The sequence below is a fragment of the Hemibagrus wyckioides genome, linkage group LG23, assembly GCF_019097595.1.
Source record: "Hemibagrus wyckioides isolate EC202008001 linkage group LG23, SWU_Hwy_1.0, whole genome shotgun sequence".
Taxonomy (NCBI): domain Eukaryota; kingdom Metazoa; phylum Chordata; class Actinopteri; order Siluriformes; family Bagridae; genus Hemibagrus; species Hemibagrus wyckioides.
In genome coordinates, this window is record NC_080732.1 from 13,063,213 (window position 1) to 13,083,026 (window position 19,814).

Sequence of the window (19,814 nt, forward strand, 5' to 3'; positions counted from 1 at the left end):
TGTTTGTGGACTCAATACTATTGCTCCCTCCAAGCTTTACATGAAACTCTGACCCTGAGCTACTCCCAGCAGCTGGATCCTGGATTTCCCCTCAGGCAGATGCCAGGTGGTAAGAATTGGCAGCAACATGTCCATCCTGCTGAACCTCAACACTCCACATACGACTGGGTAACCACAAACAGCTCCAAAGTTCAATGAAAAGAGTGCACATCCTAATATACTGGTGCAAGGAAAACCACTTCTCAGTCAACATCAACCCAAAGACCGTGGAGCTTGTATTGGACTTTAGGAGACAGGAAAGAGAGCACAACACCATCATGATTGATGTGGAGTGGGTCAATAGCTTCAATTTCCTCATTGTTCACATCACTGAGGACCTACTCCCCTTGAAGCAGTGGTAAACAAAATCAGACTATGACTGTCCTTGTATGTGTAATATTTCCTACTATAACACCTTTGGACTATACACATTGCTACATTTTTCAAACAATATCATTATTATTTGTTACCAGAATATGTTACCTCAGGGTGCTGGTGGTTCAGTGGTAGGTTTCTCACCTACCATGCAGAAGGCCCGGGTTCAATTCCCAGCCAGTGCCCAAACCCTAGCCCCTGGATGCAGTGCTAGTCCCAAGCCTGGATAAAATTGGGAGGGTTGTGTCAGGAAGGGTGTCCTGTGCCAAGTGTGGATCAGTTGGTCTGCTGTGGTGTCCCCTCACACAGGTGGGGAGCAGCCATCTAGAATATGTTACCTCATATGATATGTCCTAATGACTGCATGTTTGTTTACTATTATTTTAGTTGAAAAAACTAAAACTACTTATCATTTTGCACTGTGTTTGGGTAGGAGTGTACAAAAGTAGCACATGAATTTCATAGTGTTTAGATGCTTAAAGTACTCTTTATGCAGATGACAATAAACTTGAAAGCTGCGTCGCTGACCAAAGTTTCTTTTGTTTGTGTATTTCTCTGTGGCACTATACAAAGTGAAAGTCCTATTTTTAGGACCCCTTTGTTGGGAAATCCCATGGGTAACTATGCCTTGGTCTAAATTAAAATAACCAGTGAGGTGCACACTTACAGTCTGGCATTCATTGTTTCATCCTGTTTCATCTTTTGCTTGGAGTTTCATCTGAGGACTCTTATTCACAACATGCATACTCAGTAAAGAGTCTTTAAACAGCTGTAACGTAATGATTTATAATCTTTCCAATATATGGTGTCACCCAGAAGATCATAGGATCCTTAGGAGCTTGAATGTTTTTCCTTATGTTCATATGCATCATATTATTTCCCCTCTGCCACTGTCACTGCTTTCACATATTACAGTGAAATTTACCGATACTATGGATTGATTCCTCCATGATTATTAAAATAGAACAGGTTTCTGGCTCGACTTCCATTTATAGAGAGCTGATTATAGTTGTAGCTTTGTGATGGACTGGCATCCCATCACAAAGTGTTCGGCAATATAAATGTCTATTCTGTTTGGTTCATAAAAACTCTTAGTGTGTTAAGTGATGGCACAGGTTATTGTAGAGACAAATGACTAGTCTCTAAAAGTATTGTAACTCATTTTGATTAAGAGATACAAGTTAATAATTCATCATTTAGTTCGCATAATAGATCCCAAGCACATATGAATGATCTACTTGATAAGATAATTATATTCACACTCCATGTTGCATTGGAAAATGCTTAGATAAATGCCACATCTCCACCTCCTGGCTGTTGGACAGAGTGAAAGAGTAAGTATACAAGAATACATATTCACGATTATAGAATGAGACGAATATAGAATACCATCTGCTAGTTTATATTTCAGTGTTGGGCTTGATGCAATGTTTGCCAGTCACAGCTAGCATCACAACACATGTGCTTTGAGTAAAGTGTGATTAAATGTCACCGCAAATACATCCCAAATCTAGCATATTTAACACACTGTGTGGGTGATTACAGAGTTTCAGTTAATGAAATATATGAAATAACAAACAGGTCATTTTTTATAGAGTTTATTTAGCAGGTAAAGGGCATTGAAGGTATGTAGCAGCATTACTGGGAAGGGTTGATGGGTATGCCAGGAAGAAAAGCTGTGGGCAGGCAAGACCTCTTCTATCACATGGTTAGCTCCTGAAGATAGAATATATGTAATAAAAAACATTATTACTCTCTAAATATGAAGGAGCACAGAGGTAGAATAATTTTCTGTAGCTTTCTATATTTACAAAAAAAGGCTTACAGTCACAGAGCTGTTTAAGTAAATATACTGTAAAAAGTATGTTGTCTTACCATAATAGCGTTGACGATATCGTTCTTGTTGTGACGTAGTGCGCGGACAGCTTTAGCCCGAGCCACGTTAGCCTGTGCCATTACCAGCTCTATATCTCTCTGTTCCAGTCCACTCTCATCCACCTAACAGAGAGAAAGTTAGAGAAGCTGAATTTTTGTCCATTTAAGGCAAGTCTTAAATACACAATGGTGCATCGGAACAGGTTAAATATATTAAAGTTGCCAATTGGTATTACCCTATAGTATATTATTTGATATATAGCTGAGGTAGAGGTGTGTCAGTTATATTGTGCCAGTTATATTTTAATAAATTTCATGAAAGTCAGGCTACTTGAGAGCAATTACAAGAACAGTATCAACTCTCTACCTCCTCTTCTTCCTCACTCTCTTCTTTTATGGTGAGGTTGGGCATGATGTCAGGGGTCACAGGGGAAGGGTCAAGGGGAACCTTGAATTTCTCTGCTGCAGCCTTGTGCACTTGCTGTGACAGGTCCTCGATCTGTAACAGAGGCAAGGGAAGAATGATGAATTTTTCTCTTACAAGCCTGCACTATACTTATACTATCAACTGGCAACTGTGATCCCTGATGAAGATCCAATAAATTATTAATAAATTATATTGACAAATCAAAATAGTCCATAGCTGACAGTCCATAGTTCAGTATCTAGGTTTCCATAGCATGTAACCTAGGTTTAGGTTACATGCCATCTGTAGCAGATCTTCTGTTGTGATTTATTCAGTCACTTGCATTTAAATATAATTTTATTTCATTTAAAAATAAAATCAGCTCTTTGGACTAATCTCAGAAACTTTTATATTTTTTCTATGAAATTAGTAAACTAATGACAATGACAGAATATTTAAGGATGATTGGACAAATAAGTATGCATTTATTTAGTATGCGTTACTACTGCTACTGTTACTGCTACTACTACTTTTACTACCGCTACTACCGCCACTGCCACTACACTGCCGCTGCCACCACCACCGCCACTGCCACGCCACTACTACCGCGCTACCATCGCTACCACCACCACCACCGCTACCATTGCTACTACCGCTACCACCACTGCTACTGCCACGCCACTACCGCTAATACTACCGTTACCAACTACTACCACTACCACCACCACCACCAATACCGCCACTACCATTTCCCACTCACCGCTACTCACCACCGCCACCACCACCGCTACCACTACCGCCACCGCCACCGCTACTACTACCGCTACTACCCGCCACCACCACCGCCGCCGCCACCACCACCGCCACCGCCACCACCACCACCGCCACCACCGCCACCACCACCGGCCACCTTCACCACCGCCACCGCCACCGCCACCACCACCGCCACCACCGTCACCACCACCGCCGCCGCCACCACCACCGCCACCGCCACCACCACCACCGCCAATACCACCGCCACCATTAACACCACCACCACCACCCACCACCACCACCACCGCCGCCACCAACGCCACCGTGCCACCACCGGGCCACCACCACCGCCACCAGCCACCAACGCCACCGGCCACCACCGCCACCACCACCACCACCGCCACCACCGGCCACTCACCACCACCGCCACCAACGCCACCGCCACCACCGCCACCACCACCGCCACCGCCACCGGCCACCGCTACCACCACCGCCACCGCCACCGCCACCACCACCGCCACCACCACCGCCGCCACCACCAACCACCACCGCCACCGCCACCACCACCACCGCCACCGCCACCACCACCGCCACCGCCACCGCCACCGCCACCACCACCGCCACCACCGCCACCACCACCGCCGTCTGCCACCACCACCACCGCCACCACCACCACCGCCACTGCCACCACCACACCGCCACCGCCAACCGCCACCGCCACCGCCATCACCACCGCCACCACCGCCACCACCACCGCCGCCGCCACCACCAACACCAACCGCCACCATCACCACTCACCACCACCACCACCACCACCACCGCCACCACCACCACCACCGCCACCACCACCGGCTACCACCACCACCGCCACCGCCACCAACGCCACCGCCACCACCGGCCACCACCACCGCCACCGCCACCACCACCGGCCACCACCACCACCACCACCACCGCCACCACCACCGACCACCGCCACCACCACCGCCACCGCCACCACCACCACCGCCACCAATCGCCACCGCCACCACCGCCACCACCACCGGCCACCGCCATCACCACCGCCACCAAGCCATCACCACCGGGCCGCCGCCACCACCACTCACCGCCACCAACCACCACCACCACCACCACCACCACCACCACCGCCACCGCCACCACCGCCACCACCACCGGCCACCACCCGCCACCACCACCCCTACCAACACCACCACCACCACCACCACCACCACCACCACCGGCCACCACCACTCCACCACCGCCACCACACCACCGCCACTCGCCACCACCGCCACCACCACCGCCACCATCACACTCACCACCACCACCACCACCACCACCACCGCCACCACCGACCGCCAATTTCTCACCGCCACCACCACCGCCACCACCACTCTACCACTGCCACCACCGCGCCTACCACCACCACCCACCACCGCTACCACCACTTACCAACCGCCACCACCGCCACCACCACCACCACTCCCACCACCGCTACCACCACCGCCACCGCCACCACCGCCACCACCACCGCCACCAACCACCACCACCACCCCTACCACCGCCACCACCACCGCCACCGCCACCACCGCCACCACCACTCCCACCACCGCCACCACCGCCACCACCACCGCCACCACCACTCCACCACCGCCACCACCACCACCACTTCCCACCACCGCCACCACCACTTTACCAATCGCCACCACTTCTGCCACCACCACCGCCGCCGCCACCACCGACCGCCACCATCTCACCGCCACCAACACCACCACCACCACCACCACCACCACCACCACCGCCACCACCATTCTTCACCACCGCCACCACCGCCACCACCACCGCCACCACCGCCACCACCACCACCTGCTACCACCACCGCCACCGCCACCGCCACCACCACCGCCACCGCCACCGCCACCACCACTGCCACCACCACCGGCCGCTCGCCACCACCACCACCGCCACTCGCTACCACCACCACCGCCACCGCCACCACCACCGCCACCGCCACCGCCACCGCCACCACCACCGCCACCACCGCCACCACCACCGGGCCGCCGCCGCCACCACCAACACCACCGCTACCACCACCACCGCCACCGCCACCACCACCGCCACCAGCCACCGCCACCGCCACCGCCGCCACCACCACCGCCACCACCACACCACCACCGCCGCCGCCACCACCACCACCGCCACCAACACCCCACCACCACCACCACCACCACCACACCACCGCCACCACCACCACCACCGCCACCACCACCGCCACCACCACCACCGCCACCGCCACCAACGCCACCGCTACCGCCACCACCACCGCCACCGCCACCACCACCGCCACCACCACCACCACCAACCACCGCCACCACCACCACCACCGCCACCACCACCGCCACCGCCAACCACCACCACCGCCACCAACGCCACCGCCACCACCGCCACCACCACCGCCACCGCCACCACCACCGCCATCACACCACCACCGCCGCTGCCACGCACTAACACCACCGCTACCACCACCACCACCACCAACCCTCACCACCACCACCGCCACCGCCACCAATCCGGCCACCACCACCGCCAACCACCGCCACCACCACTTCACCACTGGGCCAACCACCACCACCACTACCACCACCACTACCGGCCACTGCTACCACCACCACTACCACCACCACTACCACCACCGCCACCGCCACCACCGCCACCACCACTCTTCTACCACCGCCACCACCACCGCCACCGCCACCACCGCCACCACCACCGGCCACCAACACCACCACCACCACCACCACCACCACCACCGCCACCACCAACCGCCACCACCGCCACCACCACCGCCACCACCACTCCCACCACCGCCACCACCGCCACCACCACCACTCCACTCCCACCACTGGGCCACCACCACTTTACCAATCGCTTACCACCGCCACCACCACCACCACTCCCACCACCGCCACCACCACCGCCACCGCCACCACCGCCACCACCACCGCCACCACCACCACCACCACCACTCCCACCACCGCCACCACCACCGCCACCGCCACCACCGCCACCACCACTCTCACCACCGCCACCACCGCCACCACCACCGCCACCACCACTCTCCCACCACCGCCACCACCACCACCACTCCCACCACCGCCACCACCACTCCCTTTACCACCCGCCACCACCGCCACCACCACCGCTGCCACCACCACCGCCAACACCACCGCCACTTAACACCACCACCACCACCACCACCAATCACCACCACCACTGGGCCACCACCACTTCCACCACCGCCACCACCGCCACCACCACCGCCACCACCGGCCACCACCACCGCCACTCACCACCGTCACCACCACCTGCCACCACCACCGCCACCGCCACCGCCACTCACCACCGCCGCCGCCACCACCACCGCCACTCGCCACCACCACCACCGCCAACCACCACCGCCACCAACACCACCACCACCACCACCACCACCACCACCGCTACCTCACCGCCAATCCCACCACCACCGCCACCGGGCCACCGCCACCACCACCGCCACCGCCACCACCGCCGCGCCACTCACCAACCACCACCGCCACCAATCACCACCACCCCACCACCACCACCAGCCTGGCCACCACCGCCACCACCACCGCCACCACCGCCACCACCACTCCCACCAATCACCACCACCACCACCACCACCACCGCTTACCACCACTTCCCACCACCGCCACCACCACCGGCCACCGCCACCACCACCGCCACCACCGCTACCACCACCGGGCCACCAATACCACCACCACCACCACCACCACCGCCACCACCACCTCCCACCACCGCCACTACCACCGGCCACCGGCCACCACCACCGGCCACCACCGGCCACCACCACCGCCACCAACACTCACCACCACCACCACCACCTCACCACCACCACCGCTACCACCACCACCACCACCACCACCACCACCACCACTCCACTACCGCTACCACCACCACCACTCCCACCACCGCCACTCACCGCCATCACCACCGCCACCTCACCGGCCACCACCACCGCCACTAACACCACCACCCACCACCACCACCACCGCCACCACCACCACCGCCACCGCCACCACCGCTACTAATTACCACCACACCACCACTCACCACCGCCACCACCGCCACCACCACCGACGGCACCACTCACCAACCGCCACCACCACCGCCACCGCCACCACCGCCACCACCACCACCACTCCACCACCGCCACCACCACCGCCACCACCGCCACCACCACCGCCACCACCACCACCACCACCACCACCACCACCCTACCACCGCCACCACCACCACCACCACCGCCACCACCACCGCCACCGCCACCACCGCCACCACCATCGGCTCACCGCCACCACCACCACCGCCGCCACCGCCACTTTAACACCACCACCACCACCAGCACCACCACCGCCGCCACCACCGCCACCAACACCACCACCACCACCAGCACCACCACCGCCGCTACTACCAGCCACCACTTCACCGCCACCGCCACCACCACCACCACCAATACCACCGCCACCATTAACTCAATCAATACTTAACAGCCATTAAACGTAAACGCTTTGTCATCATGTTGTTGCTTATTTGGACCTCAGTAAACATGGAATGTAATGTAATGTTGTATTGAATAAATGTAATGTAACTGGACCTTGACAAATTTTATTTGAACACATTTAAACAAGACAAATGATCAAAAGTTAATGGAAATGCTAACCTTGGCCTCCCCAAAGACTATGTAGATATCTGATGCAGGGCTTTTGAAGACATCTGGGCGGGTAATTACAAATAGGATATTCTTGGACTTCCGGATGGTAATCCGTGTAACTCCATGGATCTGTTTTAAGCCAAGCTTAGACATAGCCTACACAACCCACAACAAGAAAGAAAAGCTTTTTTTTTGCTGAATGAGAAAAGAAAGACATTATTGTGTCATAAACTTTGTAAACAAGTCTCAAACAGCTGGAATCCTTAAGGTTTCACATACCTTTCGTGCCTTTTTCTCACTCCGACTCTGCTTAGTTTTGCTCACTGACTCGTCCGCCGCAGAATGTGATATCTGAGTGAGATTAAATCAGATAAATTTAGGCATTTCTCTTGTATTTTTCAACATGACAACATTTCCTTTACAAGCACATATTAGTTACGTACTTGTGGGTCTGAAGTTTTCAAGAGGCTTCTGTTCGGTTCTTCCAGCTCAGGAATCGATCCATCGCTGTCTGTTTCGTTACATGAGCCGACTTTTTAATTAAAACGTGGAAATACAGACATAGTAAATTCTTTGGGCTTCATACACTTAAAGTCAAATATGGCACGCTTTTAGAAAATGACACACTTCATGCAATAAACATACTGTACTCAGTAAGACATACTGGTATTTTTTAAGGAGAGATCCAATTCCTTCGAGTCCTTTGTTCTGTAGTTGATTGAACACACATCCAGGTGATCAGTGTGCTTTTCAGTTGGATGTTGTCTCGCTTGCACAGGGAAATTTAACGCAGAGGGGATGCATGGTAATATCTCTCTTTCATTGCTCAAGCTTGATTTTCTGTGAGCAGGACTACTATCTCTGTGTCCTATACATCGAATGGGGCAGGTTTGGGGGCTTTTAGGTGATTCTGGTCTGTGTTCCAAGCACACTGCTTAAAAGAGCCAAAAAAATGCATCAATGTTTTCATTTTTAATAGTGACCCTGTATATGTAGAAATTACTTTTCACACAATACCACTTTTGTACATTTAACAAACAACAGCACAGTAACTGTGATTTGAAATACAACACACCTTCAGGTTTCTCTTGTCTGCAAGTGTTTGATTTTAAGCCTGACTGCTCATTCACATTTTGATGCGTATCCTGTACTGGAAGTGAGATCGATAATTCTTCCTCAGACTCAACATCTGGCTGGTCAGTATTTATCCCTTCAAGAGAGCTCTGTGATTCATCTTGACGCAGTCCATCGTTTAGTGTTTCTTCTCTGTGAGTGAGGAGACTGTGTATTTGAGAACTGTTAAATGAAGACTGGGACTCTTGGATAGGTGCAGGAAGGTCCTCCTCCAACACATCTGTGGATGAGGAAGGAGCGGGATGTCTGCTGATTTCTGAAATTTCTTCTACAAAAGTTGAAGAGGCCCTGACATCATCAGTCGCATCTTGTGTGCTTATATGTGATTCCAGCTCTTCTAAGGTACCATGATAAAGTGCTTCTTTCTGATCTGAATTGCTGAGACCATTTGAGTCAGTAGAACCAGCTGATTCTGTCAAATTGTCGTTTCTCTCAAGGGCATTGGAACTGGAGTCTGCAGAGTGGAATACAGTTTGAACTGGTGTTTGATGATCGTCTTTCTCTTCTCTAGCATCATTTGTGTGTATTTGCTGTTGAGTTTCTGGAGTATCTTTGTTAGTCTGCGAAAATGTATCATTTGCGGAAGTTTGTTGTGTTTTTTTAACGTTAGGTTTGCTGTCTTTATTTTTGACGTCTTTCTTTTTCTCCTGGGCAATTTTGCTGTCATCAGAGGTGACAGGTTCCTTTGGTATCTTGCTATCTGAAACAGCTTCTCCCGTACCACAGTTTTCTATGGTGGTATTCAGTTCTACTTTTTCTGCATCAGAGTTACTTGGTTTCTGTGAGACTTCAGTTTCTTCTTTACTCAGTTCTAAAACATTATTCTTCTTCTCTCTGACGTTTTCATTTGGCTCCTCTTTTGGGCACGGTACGATGGCCTCCTTTTCCTTGAGTGAAATACATGTACTACTTTCAGTCTTTGGTTCAATTTGTTTGTCAGCAACTTGACTACCAAAAGTAAGCTGGTGTTCATCTTTTGTAATGTTAGACTGTCTGGTATCTAAATTTGGTTCCCCGGTTGTTACCCCCTTATTAGAGCAGGAAGCTATCTCTTTGTGTATCAGAGACTTGTCAGAAAAGGAAATATAACGCTTTGGTTCACTTGATTTCTTTTTGTGGTCAAAGTTGCCAAATGACCCTCCTTCTAGTTTAAATACAAGCTTGTCTTCTGAGACTGTTGGATCAGTATTCACCAGGCACATCTGTTCAGAAGTTTCATGAATTTGTATGTCACTTGGCTTGTCTGATATTTTATTTGTTGTGTTAGGCTCACAGAGATCATTTTGTTTGTACAAATTGTTAGAAGCTAAAATCAGTGCTTTATCCTCTTCTTGAGCTGATTCCAGGACTTCTGTTCCCTGTATAGGCAAAATGTCAGGGCTTTCTTCTATGAATATTTTCAATGTGGGTTCCTCAGGAATGTTAAAATCTGTGTCGGTGGTCTGGTCTTTCTCATCTTTCCCATCATGTGAAAGGATATTTAATGGTATACACGTTGACTGAGCACTTGGCATACTGGGTGAACAGCTTTTTTCAGGGTTGTTCCATGTAGTTTCCTGGATATTTTCTGAATGGCATTGTATAAGTGCATTATTGTCTGGATTCTGGAGGTTGTTTGCATCATCCTCGCCCCCTCCTGCCTCTGAAAGGTCCTCAATGGATTTCCAAGTAGACAAATTTGACTCCAGCATACCAGCTTCATTATTTGACATCTTTTCTGGCAAGAGACAGTAGCTGTTGTTATCCTCGAGATCACCCATCATGTTATCTCGGGCAGAAATGTTGGGAGTCACAGATAGCCCCTTATTGTGCAGTGATCCAGTTATCTCACACATGAACAAATTCTCTGGCCTAAAGTCACAGCATGATTCTTTTGGAGCCCAATCTTCAGAAGAAACACTCTTTTCTGTTATCCTGCTTTGGGAGTTCTCCTTCTTTGGTGAGATGGCGAGCATGCTGTAAGTGGAACAGGTCATAGTTAGAGAGCCAAGACTTATATCATCTGTACTGGGTTGATTTTCGGTTAGGTTGTCTTGATCAAGAGACTGTTCAGTTGGAGAAATATCAGCAAGAGTTAAATTATCTGGTACTTCAGACAGCTCGGGATAGGCGCAAACTGGTATGTTTGTGGGGCTACAATCATCTTTAGGATAGGACAACAAAGGGACTCCCTTGTTGAGATCATTGGTTGCTGTCTCATCAAGTTGGAGTGAGGTATTCATGAATTCAGAGTTGTTTCCATTTTTTTGATCTAGATCTTTATCATCATGTATATTTATCTTATTATCTATGCCAGCTGCTGTGGCACCAAGCACACAAAGGTCTGGTTTAGTGTTTGTTTCTGATACTTCACCTAGTCCTGCTGAGCTTTCCTGATTTCCTGTGGCTTGAATTTGTGTATGGACAATTTGTTGAGACACTACACAGCCTGCATTGTCTGCTTCCTCTGCATTTTTGGGATCTGTGCTCTGTTGATTTTCTTCATGTTGTTCCCTAATATCGCTTGAAGAATCTTGTCTCTTTGCACATTCTTCCGTTGAATTAAGTGTGCTTATGTCTTCAGCATGTGCTGTGCAGACCGATATATGTTGCTGAACTAATGCATTCGATGGCCCAGAAGATCCGGAGGAAATCTCCATTTCACTCTCACTTCCAGAGGATTCTGGTCGTGCATGGCTTACAGACTGCACATGGTCATCTTGTGGAGGAAATTGCTGTGCCAGCTCAGCATGTCTCTCTGTGCTGTACAGGTGGTCATCTTCATCTCCATTACAAGAGGTGGAATCAATTGACTCCTCTGTGTCATCCTGATAAGCAAATGACTCATCTACTCCATCGTTAATTGAGTTCTCAGAAAGTGAATTTAGGAAAGAAGCAGATGTATCCTCGTCATTTTGATCATCAACACCCCTTGCCCCAATCTTTATGGCTTCAACTTGCTGTTCCAAATCACTGTCATCATTTAAGTCCACATCTTCATCTTCATCATCATATTCATCCACATCCCCTTCTTCCTCTCCAGCAGCATATGCATCAACATCATTTTCCGGCTCATCTTCCGTAGGGAATAATGTTATTTCCATTGAATCTGCCTGGAATATCAAGCTGGCATGGACTGGTAGCATTGATGCAGGAATCATCCCCTCTCCACCAGGTCCGTCATCCCTGGAGCATCCATGGAAGAACAGAGCAGAAGATCCCATCTCACTGTACAAGCTGTTATTATCAGTGTCTGAAATCTCTGATGAACAGGTGGCAGGGGTCAGACTGCCTGTCTCTAAAGTGTTTGAAGCTGCTGCCTGCTGGTGACTGAAAGGAGAAGAACATGCCAGATCTAAAGGAAAGTCCTCTTCAAGGCTAAGAGGGGCATCATGTCTGGCAAAGTGCTCTGAAATACAGTCATTAAAATCCAGCTCTAGCTCCTGATCTGGATCATCCAAAGGCTGTGAAATGTCAGTGGTTGTTGCAGTTTCTGCCTGGACTGAGGTGGCCTCAGTTTCCACTCTCTCATGTGTTGAATCTGTGGTTCTACCACTGCTGCTCCTGTGTGGGGAAGCATTCTCAGTCACCCAGTGAGGCCTACAAGTCTCTTTTTTTATCCTTTCCTCCTCATGTTCCTCACTCTCAGTCAACTCTGGCATGACAGGTTTACACAGGCAATGCTCCCTATCAGCCACAGGTCTGTCATCTCCCAGCTCATCCCCAATCTCAGAAAGAGAGCCCACATAGCAGGCAGGGACCTCCTGCAATTCAGCTTCAGCAGTTAAATTAGGTGAACAGGAGTGAGAAGTGCCAGAATTATATGAGGAGGTGCAACTGCCACCTTCAGCAGTAATGTAGGAGCCAGATGGAGAAGTGGGAGGGGAGCACAGATCAGACTCATCTGTTGGTGAACCAGGAACTGTGCTTGGACTGCTCGGTTGCCATTGTTGCTTAAGATGTGAGCAATAAGCCATCTTAATTGGAGTGGAAGGGGCTGTATAATAACGATCCGGGTCCAGTCCAGGAAGGACACCAATACGTTGAGGATCAACTGGATAGGAGGGCTCAGAGAAGGACAAGGAAGGCACTTCACCCTGAGATAGAGACAGCATGTCTCCTTCATCGTCTGGGAAAAAGGTGCTGCTTTCAGTCAGCCCAGTATCTGTTGATTTGGCTTCTAGAATTGGGCATTCAAGTAGCTGACCCTCTTGTTCAGGGGTCGGAGTCAAAGTCTTAACCTGGGCAGATTTTTCAACCTCTTGACCAGTATCAAGTTTAATTTTCTCCTCTACCCTAATCTGCCCCTCTACTTGAAGGGTAGGAGCATCTGGGGTAGGAGTGGGTTCTGAACTGGATGATTCTTTACTTGTCTTTTTGTCTGGAGGCACACCAATCTGTGTCTCCATGTTTTTCAGTAATGCTTCTTGTCCCATAACAACCCTCGCATCCATGGACTCAGGTTCTTGGTAGTCACTCTCCACTTCAGCTCCAGTCAGAACTTTAATCCTCTCCATTTTCACTGGCCCTCGTCTGCATCCACCTCTACCAAACCGTCCTGTTAGTCGGCCTACTGTGCGCCCATCTGATTCAAAGCTGGCACCCTCTGGCTGAGGTCGAGCAGAAGTGTTTGGTTTGGACAAGACCAAGCGAGGTCCAAATGGAGAGGTACATTGTGGGGAAAGCTTGGGTGGAGTGCTCGGAGATGGGCTGGAGGCACTGTCTGTTGGAGTTGAGGCTGTAGAGCTTGAGGCTTGCCTGGACAAATCTGAAAAAGAGGGTGATAAGAAATTTAGGAAATACATAAGCAACAACTTTGAAGGTCATCATTCTTGTTGTTTTATCACATATTTCTTTGTATAAAGGGACAACATTGACCTTTAGGTGAACTACTTGTGATCCTATACATCCAGTTTAGGAATTGTTTCAAAACCTTGTTTTTTAAAACTATTTTTTAAAAACCATTTTATCAGCTGAATAGTTGAGTTACACTGACAAACACAATATCAATTTCTTTCTTCCTTTTTTAAAAATCTTGGTTGAAAAGTTGAAAACAAACCAGTTACGCAAGTGTCCTTTTATGCTACACACAAGCCGCTTTGAAGAGTGAATTACCAAAGAAGACTATTTGACTTATCTCATCACTCTGAAGAGGGTAATGGTGATGTAAGGATCTTTGGTTAGATATCGAGAAGCAGCAATTTGAATGCCTGTTGAGTAAAAGTCTCATGGAAGTAATTCCCTATTTTGCCTGCAAGGCAAACTCAGACTGACAGCACTGACAGTAACAGGAGGAAACAAATGTACTGTCAGCAGAATAGTCATGAAAGCACACACACATACACACACACACACGTAGGCACACAGTAGTAAGGGGTTGAGTTACCACAAGCCTCCAACACAGATTCAAATCATCTTGACATAATTTATACAAGCCTCTGATGATGGTTCTGGGGAGCACAGCCTAAAATCTCCCATATGTTCACCTTAAGATCTGGTGAAGGCATTGTAACATTCCTACAAAGGTTTTATGTCTTGTTTTTGTAAAAAAAAACCATTTGGCTTATATAATTGCCGATCAAATACAAGTGATGTGAAGATGGCAGGTGTTTGGCTCAATGGCACTGATCAACATATCATATGAATAACCAGATATCTGGATAATTGTGCAGTGTTAATGTGGTACACAAAAATGGATACACATGAGCAATACCTCCATGTGTGGTTGCAAGGGTTGATGTTTTTTTGCACATCATTGGGCTAGATTTGGAACAAGGCCATGGGTGGAAAAAGCAAGTCCGCAGGCGACACTTTTCTAGGCTAATTTAAAAATAATCAGAGGTTGCTTTAAATCTTGTTTCAGATCTTGTTTAAAGTGAATTATGTAAATTATATCTAATCAAAAAGGGAAAGTGTAGGTGCAGACAGCATATCCTATTTCTGTTATAATGGGAACTATACTCTAGTACGCTAATCTGAATCGAGAATCAAAGGCTGTATCCTGATTTGTCATGTGGGTTTTTGTCCTTGGGACAATGATAAAAACAAGAGGAAAAAGACTGACTAAAACATACTACTGCAGAATTATACGTTCCTGTTCTGTCATATATCTGCAACATTTTGGGGTTAGTCTATTTGTGTGGTAATTGAGATGCAGTTGGGATGGAAACATTAACACCTGGCAACCCTGCCTTCATGCTTCTTTCTGTGCCCTTCCTATTTCATCTTCCAGCTGGTCCATTACAACCACTTCTATTTTTTTTCAGATGGCTCTGGGTTTCTCCCAGCCTCTCTCTCTGTGTGTGTGTGTGTGTGTGTGTGTGTGTGTTTGTGAGACAGAGAAAGAGATAGTCCCTTAGTTCTGCCATGTGTAAATGTATGTTTTGTTGTGGGAGGTTTGTTGTGCTTAGTCATGATGCGAAATGATTACATCATCCTGTCACACCCGGCACACGGAGCAACTGTTATGGGGTAGCATGAAAAACAGCGCAGTGCTGTTGCCAGATTTTGTGTATGTTTGTGTGTCACAGAGAGAGAGAGAGTGAGATAGAGGGAGCGAGAGAGAGAGAGAAAGAGAGAGAGAGTGCTTGCTTTCATAAAACCACACAAATCCTGAAGTGCTTGCAATGTCTGTGATATGGAGAGTTGCTCAAGGAGTGCACCAACTGATGCAGCACTCTCTCTCTCTCTCTCTCTCTCTCTCTCTCTCTGTATGCATGACCTCTTTCTTGAATGCCCTTCCCTACCAAAACCCTGCAGTTTCCAAAACAGGATGTACAGAAGGTATAAGGCCCTAAAACATTAGATTACTTCTGTGCAGGCACGAACATAAATATTATAGCTAAAGTCAGCATTAGCTCACCCTCAAACCCCCCCCCCCCCATTCCCAACCCGCCCCCAAAAAAAATCCTCTCGCACCTGCACGCTTTCAGTGCTGCAGTGACTGAGCAATCTGAGATTTCTTGCTTAGTCACATTCCCAGCTGCATTTTGTGCAAGCATCCTATGGATAGCACATAAAAAGGGCCCATGAGAAAAACCTCAGTTGTACAACACTGTTGGTAATACAGTTTGATTTCTGGCAACCCTTCTACTGAATCACTTGTACATTTGTAAAAGTGCACATACGCTCTGTGCCCTATCAATCAGAATGACACTCATCATGCTGTCTGTGAGCTCATTTATGTGGAAAAGGCAGATGAGTGTTATACTCTGTCATTTGACGCAGAATAAGCAGCAGTTGGCTGGCTCCGATGAAGCACGTGGTAGCCTTTACCCTCCCTTGTTGGTAACTGTCATGTATTACTAGGTGACCACATCCTTAAAAACAGTACAGCACAGATAATATCCTCCGAAAGACAAAACCTACAAATCATAGTAACATCCCTCAGGGAATCATAGAATTTCTATTTTCAGAGCAACCTGAAAAAATACAGATTTTTTTTTTTTTTACACTCAATATAAGCGACAGCTGGTAGTGAAATTAGGTGGGAGGCATCAACTCTAATATCGATCAATATCCCAACAAAGAGACTGTATTAAGGTGGAGCAGTGCATAATACTCTATCGCCATGACTTATCGACGGCTATTGAGAAAGACTGAAAAGCAGTTGAATTAGCGTTTTCAATTTACTCTGTGCTGCTGGTTTGAAGCTGTGTCTCCTATGGTACAAAACAGAATAAACAAAAGAATCGTAACAACTTCGTTTTTGTGTGAGTTGAATTTATGTGCTCTTTAAATTTCCCTGCATACGAATTTTGAGGGGGAAAAAAATGACAATAGTCCTCACTCAACACCGTGTTACGGAACATACCAAAAGTCTCTGAACATGGGGAAAGACTTTTTAGCAAAATTCTTTAGGCTTAGTTTATATCATATATATTTTTCAGACGACTCTGTGCATGTTCACAAAGGTATAGGATGTTTTGTAAATAAAAGTCCCTTATGTATAGAGACTTTCAGCAGAGCAGGCTGAAAGATCTGGGGAGCGTTTCATTTTGACGTGGCGTGACTGTCACTGTCACGTCTAGAAGGATAACAGCCTGAGCCTCACTTCTTCATACCATTCTGTGTGTTTTTCTTGACTATTTGTGGTGCTGTTGTGCTTGGTGGTTCGACAAAAATCCAAAATAATCCACTTTAAGGCATAACCAGACATAATCTGGTGTGAATCATTAAATGAAACGTTGTTTTAAACCTCCTAAACAATACTAAGAAATAAAATAACGCAAATATTCCACAATACACAATATTTCTGTCTGTTGGAACGTTGATCCGTTTGTGGTACCAAGAATAAAACACACAGCTACTAGGTTTATAGAAAGAGTAGGACTAACTGAATCCCTACAATGAGGCTACGTTCGACTGGATTCCAGACATAGGGGTTTATAATACATTTCGGATACGCACTTGAGAAATTCAGAAATGAAAATTCTCTAAATAATACAAAATGTATAAAACGCAAAGAGTGATGTTTGTATTTGGACCAGGTCATCATCTTAGTGCTCCTCTTTTGTAATATTCACCTTACAGTAGCTGTGTGAGACACAATGATTTACTTTTAGCAACATTTTTGGATGTTTGGTTCACACCCAGCATACAAATGGCATCCAAAATTCAACCCCTAGTTATCTTTGTCTCTACTGACATGCCTTGAATTCAGTGTGTGATGTAACAGGACACGCTAGATTAGGGGAAGGTCAAACAGAAGCAGCTAAGATCCATTTACGTGGCACTTGCCAATCCAAATCCACTCTAGAATTTTAAAACGGTGCTTTTAAACACCCCCCCCCCTAAAATATCTTTCCTTTTTTGGTCTTTTTCCAATGCAATCTGATACTTTGACAAAATTATATCTCATCATTACCTTGGATGAAATATGAAGCTGAAAGGATTCCCGAAAGGAGAGAATGAATGGGACAGAAACGTGAGCAAGAGCATTTCTCGTCTAATGACTGATTTCCGAACGATTATTGAAATCATCGCATCATAGAACTTCCTTAACATGTATTAGTGCAATCCATTACTCTGTAAGTCTGTCTGATTCCACTGAGGACTATCTGCTCATCTCATCTAATTTGCTCAGTACACTAAAGATAGTGCCGACACACTAGCACACCAGAGATTTTTTTTTTTTTGAGGCCAGCTCTCACACTCACACACTGGTACTCGTAAAGACGTAAAGACATCAAGTATGGCTGCTATCAGAAAAGGCACTTCCTTGTTTTCACTGCAACACAAGAATCTCATGATGATAAACAAAACGAGTATGGCTCACCACAGGTCTTGTGTTTTAGTTGTATTTTATATACAGTAGTAATTTTTCATGTATTTATATAAAGGATCAGAGACTGTAATTTTATAATATACAATAGCATACGCATCATATAGATCTCTGCTAATAAATCCCTATAGAGTTAAAATCTTGGCTATACGAGATAACATACGCATCAGTATACAATATGTTCCTTCTCTATTAGGCTGTATTACTGCAGCAACAGCATTAGTCGATAATCGCAGTGCTATTAAATAGTGATTAAAGACATTATTGATGGTGTTGTGGCCAAATCTTTATTATCAAAAAAAAAAAGGCAGAATGATCTATTTACATGACATTTTTTTTGTGCAGGCATTTGTGCTGGCCACTCATTTCTCATCTGACGGGGCCTCAGTGATGCTGTGTCATGCTCTGGATGTATTACAGCATCTCTTTTGGGACAATGCTGATGCTGTTTCAGGGTGCGGCCAAACCCTACTTCTCTCTCTCTCTCTCTCTCTCTCTCTCTATCTTTCCTATTTAGTACAGAAAGCTTCACACTTCCTTCACTCCCTTGGTATCTCTGTCTTTGCCTCTGTAACTTACTCGATCGTAAAAGCTGCACACTTTCACAAACCCTACCATCATCCCAACTCACATCGCTTTCATGTTATATACAGCACACATTCTTTTCCTCCTGATGTTATCATGTTTATCTCACCTGGTAGCTCTGCGTCCGTGTCCAGCAAGCCTTGTGTGTCCCCGGGCATGCTGATCCTTACTCAGCCGCTCTGACGCACTTGTTAGAAACGGAGGACAGTAGTTCAGGAGGCAGCAAATGAGTGCAGGATGTGTTGCTGAGATGCTCTGCTGCTGAGTGTGTTTGTGTGTGTGGGAGAGAGAGAGGGAGAGAGCGAGAGAAAGAGAGAGAGGCTGCAGAAGGATGGGTGGAATCTGAGAGAGAGAGAGAGAGCTGCAGTGCTCTCCCTGATTGCAGCGAGTCCTCAGCCCAACCCCTCTCCTTCTCTCTCTCTCTCTCTCTCTCTCTCTCACCCTCCCTTTCCCTTTCCACCTGCGGTCTCAGAACCTCTACCTCCTTCTGTATCACCCTCCCTCGCTTCGCCTTTCTCCACCCACCCACCCTATCTTTATTTTTATTTTTTTTTTTACCTCTCCTCCGCTTTTCTCTTCTACCTCCTCCTCTTCCTCCTCTTCTCTGTTGTTCTTCCACCCCCTTTGCTCCTTTA

At 48.0% G+C, this 19,814-nt stretch overlaps 1 protein-coding gene across 2 annotated transcripts; it reads right to left on the reverse strand.

Moving 5' to 3' along the window:
- Positions 1 to 1,996: 1,996 nt before the first annotated feature.
- nacad (NAC alpha domain containing) lies at positions 1,997 to 19,598 on the reverse strand. Of its 2 annotated transcripts, none has more exons than XM_058376486.1 (9): positions 19,289 to 19,598; positions 9,274 to 14,079; positions 8,863 to 9,129; positions 8,642 to 8,730; positions 8,478 to 8,549; positions 8,208 to 8,354; positions 2,657 to 2,788; positions 2,290 to 2,412; positions 1,997 to 2,130 (listed from the first exon to the last, which is right to left on the reverse strand). In XM_058376486.1, exons 1-9 carry the CDS (start codon positions 19,335 to 19,337, stop codon positions 2,116 to 2,118), a joined length of 5,700 nt encoding a protein of 1,899 aa, XP_058232469.1. In that variant the 5' UTR covers positions 19,338 to 19,598; the 3' UTR covers positions 1,997 to 2,115. The 2 variants fall into 2 exon arrangements, with proteins under 2 accessions (XP_058232469.1, XP_058232468.1); XM_058376485.1 differs by having other exon boundaries at positions 8,863 to 9,132.
- Between the last annotated feature and the right edge of the window lie 216 nt (positions 19,599 to 19,814).

Bases quoted from the DNA above. Each gene is read 5' to 3' on its own strand.
- nacad (XM_058376485.1), bottom strand. From the start codon at position 19,337: ATGCCCGGGGACACACAAGGCTTGCTGGACACGGACGCAGAGCTACCA. The intron at 8,355-8,477 runs GTATGTGAAACC...TGGGTTGTGTAG, and splicing joins GTGAGAAAAAGGCACGAAAG to GCTATGTCTAAGCTTGGCTT. The intron at 2,789-8,207 runs GTTAGCATTTCC...CCTCTGTTACAG, and splicing joins TAGTCTTTGGGGAGGCCAAG to ATCGAGGACCTGTCACAGCA.